The sequence below is a fragment of the Spinacia oleracea genome, chromosome 1 (genome assembly GCF_020520425.1).
Source record: "Spinacia oleracea cultivar Varoflay chromosome 1, BTI_SOV_V1, whole genome shotgun sequence".
Classification (NCBI taxonomy): Eukaryota; Viridiplantae; Streptophyta; class Magnoliopsida; order Caryophyllales; family Amaranthaceae; genus Spinacia; species Spinacia oleracea.
In genome coordinates, this window is record NC_079487.1 from 46728474 (window position 1) to 46735675 (window position 7202).

At 38.9% G+C, this 7202-nt stretch overlaps 1 protein-coding gene across 1 annotated transcript; it reads right to left on the reverse strand.

Annotated features, from left to right (window-relative positions):
- Positions 1–215: 215 nt before the first annotated feature.
- LOC130464142 (protein FAR1-RELATED SEQUENCE 5-like) lies at positions 216–1627 on the reverse strand. The gene is made up of 3 exons (XM_056833567.1): positions 1487–1627; positions 1099–1376; positions 216–927 (listed from the first exon to the last, which is right to left on the reverse strand). The coding sequence occupies exons 1-3, from the start codon at positions 1625–1627 to the stop codon at positions 216–218; spliced, it is 1131 nt and encodes a 376-aa protein (XP_056689545.1).
- Between the last annotated feature and the right edge of the window lie 5575 nt (positions 1628–7202).

Genomic DNA, 7202 nt, shown 5'->3' on the forward strand with positions numbered 1-7202 from the left:
AAAATATAAACGGGTAGGTGAAATGTGTATTGCCCAAAATATGCTATGGTAGGTACCCTATCAAAATATAAAGGGGTAGGTAAAATGGATAGTGACCTAAATATAAAGGGGTAGAAATGACCATGCATGAAACATTCCGCCGATTTTTCCTTGTCATTGTACAGTCCCTGTGCCCAAAGTTCTTTCTCATAACCGTACATGGTAATTAACTCCTTCTAAGCCTGCTCAAACTCGGTGGGCGTACGACATCTGTCAACACATTTCATGAAACCACTACAAAACGTTTTTGAGCTATGTTCTTTTACATTCCTCATTAAATGCCACAAACACAGCCTGTGTACTGCCTTCGGGAAAACAACTGATATAGCATTTGCCATTGCCTTGTCCCCGTCAGTCAAAACAGTGTGAGGAGCGACGTTATCCCCTGCTTCAGTCAACTGCTCCAATATCCACTTGAATGTCTCCTCCTTTTCATGGCTAACTAGAGAAACAGCAAAAACAACACTTTGCATGTGGTGATTTACACCGACAATCACCACAAGCGGCTTGTGGTACGCATTTACTTTGTATGTGGTGTCAAAGGCAATGACGTTGCCAAATGCTCTGTAATCATTACGGGACGTCCCGTCACACCAAAAGAGTATATCCAGAGCATTATCTTCGTCTCGTGTATATTTCAAGAAAAACCCAGGGTCAGTATTCTGTTTCCCGAGCAGGTATGAAAACACGGCCTCCGTGTCCCCATCTGGAATATCTTCCTTCTGAGTTCTTTGACAAGCATTGTACAAGTCCTTTTTAAGGAAAGGTAGTTTTTCAGGACCACCGGCTTGTTGAACCAGATTCCTCATTGTCACGGCAGGAGATACCCCAGAATTGATCAATGCCTTGATACGGAGCTTGTCAGCATCTGAAAGACTTCTATGGCTTCTGCAATATAATTTACCAATTTAGAGAAAATACAGTCAGAACCTATAATATTTCTTAGTTGGGAAACCACTTTATTACAAGTGGACCATGCAAATAACAAACACTGGCTGTACAAGGTAGTTTCCAAGAAGAATTTAGGTAATGACCCAACGACTTGATCTGATAAAATACCTTATAAATCGGACTTCACTTGGGGAGACAAGCTCATGATCATGGACCCCAACAAAGTCTCTCACGAACCAAGAGTCGTCACTTGGATTCCACTTGAACTTGATTACAGCTTGGCACCCACATCTAGTTTCCGGTCTTGACGGGCGCTTCCTATTTGGGTTTTCCAAGTACTTTAGCTGGCGTGCACCTTCCCTACTGCACATCAGGTTTTTTGATGTGAATTTACCATCCAATTTTCTCCTTACAGCTGCTTTGTTTCGTGCTCCGAAACCTTTTGCCTTGGCATACATATAATAAAACGTTACACACATTTTCATTGACGCAAAGGACAATTTCTTCATATCGTCAAAATTAAAATCTTCTAGTGCTTTTCGATTTGTTCCCATACTTCAGGGGCAATGAAGTTTTCAGGAAGATTTTCGAGGTCTACACCACCAGAATTATCATCATACTCATCGTTGGAGGGTGCTACTGATTTCACGTCATCAGTCGGTTCATTGTGTGCGCTAGAATTTTTATCCACAGCCATTTATACCTAAACAAGAACGAGTATAAGTACCTGACGACAGTGTAAGAAATTAGCATGACCATTGTGTAAATAATTAGGAGACTAGCAACAATAATTACCTAACGTATTTAGTGATGATAAAAGAGTTCCCACCTGCATAGAACCTGTAGTTATCACCTACCATACAGGTAGCTACTAGCCTACTAGCCTACTACCAATAATATTAATGGTTGCTAAAGTGTGATTTAGGTACCAATTACTGTAAAAGTCATTCCTTTTGACATAACTAAACCAACCGACAAGTGAATTGTTATTTTTGACAAAATTAAACACACTCCACAACTCAATTGCTACATAATTCTCAAAATTGAATGAACTAGGATTTACGAAAGAGTCTTGTCAAAAATTAAAACAAAGGTAAAAGAACCGAATTATGAAATTACACCACGTACCTGAGAAAAGAACCAAAATATAAATCAAGTACATTTATTGCTTCGCTTAAAAAGTAAAAATTTACCTTTAACAATGGTGGTTGGAGGTTGGAGAAGTACCCTTAGATGCTTCCAAAATGAGAGTTGGATAGTGAGAGAGAGAAGTTTGTGCATTTAATGAAGGACAAATATCTTAGTTAACATAATATAAATTAATATTATAATACTTCATGAGTTCAGTTTGAATTTCAAAAGGCATTACCTTTTTAAAAAAAAGGGAAACTATTAAAAGACATTTCAAACCCCCGCATTTCCCAATTCCAATTCCCCCCTTCTCTCTCCTCTCCATTCCTCTGCTTCTTTGGTATCATCCCTCAACTTTTTAAATTCCCAACTCAATTCCTCTGTTCGCGTTGTCACCCCGCCGTTGAATTATCCGATTTAACGCAGAATTCACCGATTCTCCGCTGAATTCATCGATTATCCGCTCAAGTCTCTACTTCCCCCGCTTCACTGAATAACGGTACTACTTAACCCTAATTCAGTTTGAATGCATGTGTTTGATTAATATAAATGATCTTCTCTGATGAATTGGTTTAATTATAACTGTTGGTTGGGTATCTTCGAATTTGTATATGTAAGTTTATTGGAATGAATTAAGGTGTTATGTATATTGAACTCAATTTGGGTGTAGTGAATTTTGTATATGTTGGTAAATAAATGGTTATGTTCTAAAAGAAAATTTCACACACGGAAATTGTTACTCTGTGTATTGATTTATAGTTGCGTTTTATGGTTTTTTTAGGTATCTACTGATTAAGTTTTATGTTACCTTAATCAGGGTACAAACATGTCTCTGAAAGTGGCTAAGAAACCAAAGCAGTACACATGGAATCCAATATGTGAATTGGAACTTCTTATATCAGTTGTTAAGGGAATGGATAGGGATAAAAGAAGAGTTATTCAAGAGACGGTTTTTGGGAATTTGTTCTGTTTTAACTGCAAAATAGTGAGAAAGACGATGTGCAAATGGATCATGGGCCACATTGATACAAAAACTCGAACACTCAACATCAACAAGGTTCCAACAGTGGTGTCTCCAAGGCATGTAGAGTACCTTCTTGGGTTTGAAGACACTGGTTTAGACATTATAGAGAAACGTCTTACCGTAACTGTTCCAGATGAATACCGTCGCCTTGCGTCTACTACTGCAGACTGCTTGGCCAGGGATATGGTTCGTTTAGATCACGACAGTCACCTCTTCAAAGCAACTTTTACGATGTTCTTCATTGCCACTTTTGCATCCCCAAATGTGATGAAGACTTCCAGAAGAGATTTGCTCCACCTAGTTATCGATCCTGAAAGAGCGGTGAAATGGAATTGGGCAAAATACATTCTTGACAATACTGTTGATGCGGTATCAGAGTTCAGTATCTCCCCTACACCACCAATAGTGTTGGGGGGGTGTCCTCTTTTGTTGATGGTAGGCTGTCTTGCCCATAAATTTATTTGATGAGTCTCCTATGTCCAAAGTGTGTGGGATTATTTTTGGACTGCGCAACTTAAGGAATATGTGAATTAGTGGTAGTTTCCCTCATAAGCGTTTGGTTTGATACGTAATTTATTATGCATCATCCTTTATGTGCTCTATGTGATCCTCTGGAAGTGTCTATATATGCGTTTGATAACGTCCATGTGGAGTCTATTAATTGTCCATTGTTCACCATTTGTCTTAAGTTGGCAATTTCCACGTCGTTTGTTGGACCCAACCAGGATCGAGTTTTTAAAATTCTACTTAAGGAATATGTGAATTAGTGGTAGTTTCCCTCGTAAGCGTTTGGTTTGATACGTAATTTATTATGCATCATCCTTTATGTGCTCTATGTGATCCTCTGGAAGTGTCCATATATGTGTTTGATAACGTCCATGTGGAGTCTATTAATTGTCCATTGTTCACCATTTGTCTTAAGTTGGCAATTTCCACGTCGTTTGTTGGACCCTACCAGGATCGAGTTTTTAAAATTCTACTTAAGGAATATGTGAATTAGTGGTAGTTTCCCTCGTAAGCGTTTGGTTTGATACGTAATTTATTATGCATCATCCTTTATGTGCTCTATGTGATCCTCTGGAAGTGTCCATATATGTGTTTGCTAACGTCCATGTGGAGTCTATTAATTGTCCATTGTTCACCATTGTCTTAAGGTTGCAATTTCCACGTCGTTTGTTGGACCGTACCAGGATCGAGTTTTTAAAATTCTACTTAAGGAATATGTGAATTAGTGGTAGTTTCCCTCGTAACCGTTTGGTTTGATACGTAATTTATTATGCATCATCCTTTATGTGATCTATGTGATCCTCTGGAAGTGTCCATATATGTGTTTGCTAACGTCCATGTGGAGTCTATTAATTGTCCATTGTTCACCATTTGTCTTAAGTTGGCAATTTCCACGTCGTTTGTTGGACCCTACCAGGATCGAGTTTTTAAAATTCTACTTAAGGAATATGTGAATTAGTGGTAGTTTGCCTCGTAAGCGTTTGGTTTGATATGTCATTAATTATGCATCATCCTTTATGTGCTCTATGTGATCCTCTGGAAGTGTCCATATACACTAAAGTTTGGGACGTCGTTTTTTGGACCCTACCAGGATAGAGTTTTTAAAATTCAACGCATCCCACTCTATTAGTTTACACTTGAGTTTATATTTATTAGACGTGTGTTTTGAAGGCCCTTTTTTTGGAGTACTCTACCACAAGTTCTTTGGATCAACTCTGCAATTATTCACTACCTAGGATCCGTGATTGGAGTGACACAGCCACCGAGAACTTGGATAATCATATTTTCAGCTTTGTGAACGATTACCAAACATCCAATGTAAGTACTTTTGACCATATTATTTTTCTATTTACATTATTTGCAAGTACTAACATGCAAGCATGCAAACCTTGTCGCCAGCTGATGAGCGACATTTATGTCGCTCATAGCTTAGGATTTTATGTTAGTTTTTTGCTTTTTTATAGTTTTTATAGCTTTTTGTGTGAATTTTATAAGTTTCGTTCCATCTTGTGCTTTATAGGTGATTATGATGAAAAGTGATGGAAAACAAGTAGAATCAAGCCAAAACAGGGCTTGTGCGATCGAGTGATGGTTTGTGAGCCCGAACAGAGGAGTGCAAATGGCATCAAGGAATATCCATTTCTGTGCGGTCGAACGTGCTCTGTTGTTCGGTCGCACAGAATGGGTTTTTGGAGGCAGAATGTCTCAAAGTTGGAAAGCGACCGCACAGGTCTTCTACTCGACATCACAGGTTTTGTGCGATCGAACGTACTCTGTTGTTCGGTCGCACAGGATTGATTTTTGGAGGCAGAATGTCTCTAATTCGGGATGCGACCGCACAAGGTTTTCCACTCGACCGCACAAGAGTTGTGCGCCCACACAAGTCCTTCTGTTCGAGCGAATCATACTGCAGAGGAGATATGAGCCAAAGAAACCCCATTCGAGCGAACAGGGTTCCTCGTTCAGTCGCACAGGTCTCAGTGTTTGCTCGAACGGTTCTTTTACGTCCGGTCGCACAATGGGTCTGTGCGACCGAATGGCTGCGCGGGCTGCTCTTATTCGAATTTTGGCTTCTATTTGGGGAAACTTATAAATAAATTTTTCGTTTATTTTGTTAAGAGTAGAATTTTAGTTGACAATTTTAGATTCTCAAAGTTACTTTTTCAGCATTTCTAGAGAGAGAAACTCTCCTCCATTGAAGCATCAATTTGTAATTCTCTAAACTCTTCTTCTAATTTTGTGCAATTCAATTCAATTTCTTTAATCTTGCTTTTGTTGTGATTGTTGATTGTTCTTTAATTCCTTCAATTCTTGAATTCTTCTTGATTTCTACTTTAGTTGCTTTGATCCTTAATTCTCTTGTTGATTATTCAATTGATTGTTTTAGTCTTTTATTCTCTCTTCCTAATCCTTCAATTTCATGCTTGCTAGTTTAGAATTAATGGATTTCTTGATTTCTATAATGGCTAGTGAGTAGAATTAGGTTAGGGAAAGGGGAGAATCTAGGGGCTTAATTAGGGGAACTTGATGATTTGATTGATGAATCATTGATGTGATTAAATTGATTTAGTGCTAGGATTTTCCATGATCATTTGAGTAGTAGTTTCAAATGCTAGTTGATTGAATTAGATTGGAATGTATGATTTAGGTTTGGCAAGACATTGTGAGCCTAATTCATGCAAGTGAATGATAGTTCTTATTATATGCAAGCTAATCTAGCTTAGGACTATGCGAAAGCTCTTCTATAGGCTAGGTTGCTTCGCGTGCTCCATCCGAGAGGTGGCAAGCATGTCATTTGATTTCATTCCCCTATGTGTTATGTCTTTGCATCATTCATGATTACTAGATGGTAGTTCATTTCCCCCAATTTCCCTAGACTATCCCCAACTCCCTAACGTTTCCCTTCCTTGATTCAATCTAGTTTAATTGTTAGTTTAGCTTCATAGTGATAACTCAAATCAAACCTCTTGTTCGAATTAGCTTGACATTTAAACTCGAGAACCATCGTTTCTTTGGGACGATCCCTTTACTTGCCACTATAGCTCATATAGTTGGTTAGTCTAGTGGTTCTATAAATTTTGTTTGATTGTGGCGTTGATCTTTCAACGACGGAAAAACGCCTTATCAAAATGGCGCCGTTGCCGGGGAACGGTTGCTGTTTTTGAGTTTAAGTTGAGACTAGTTCATCATTAGAAAATACAAAAACATTGCAATTTAGCTTAGCTTTCTTTTTCCTTGGCATTGCTCACGGTTTTCTTGAGTTTGTATGCTTGTTAGGGGGTGTGCTTGTCAAAGGACCCTCCATCCTCTTAACCTCGAATTGGAGAGGACACTTAGGAGACTAAGGCGTGTACGGTCTAGCTCATCAAGCCATAACAAATTCGAATCGTTGAGTGTTGGTGAGGAACAACAAGAGAGTGAGCAAGTTTTTGAGAATATGGCGCTCCCGGTTAAGAACTTGGGAATACCGGGGGCATTCGAAGCTACATGCGGTATTCAAGCCCCCACAACAAATGCCAATCACTTTGAGATCAAGCCCGCCTTGATCAATTTGGTCCAAAGCCACCCCTTTTGTGGGAAGAGTAATGAATCACCTCGCGAACATCTCAAA

Bases quoted from the DNA above. Each gene is read 5' to 3' on its own strand.
- LOC130464142 (XM_056833567.1), bottom strand. From the start codon at position 1,627: ATGGCTGTGGATAAAAATTCTAGCGCACACAATGAACCGACTGATGAC. The intron at 1,377-1,486 runs GTATGGGAACAA...ATGTATGCCAAG, and splicing joins AAAACTTCATTGCCCCTGAA to GCAAAAGGTTTCGGAGCACG. The intron at 928-1,098 runs GTATTTTATCAG...ATTATATTGCAG, and splicing joins AGTGAAGTCCGATTTATAAG to AAGCCATAGAAGTCTTTCAG.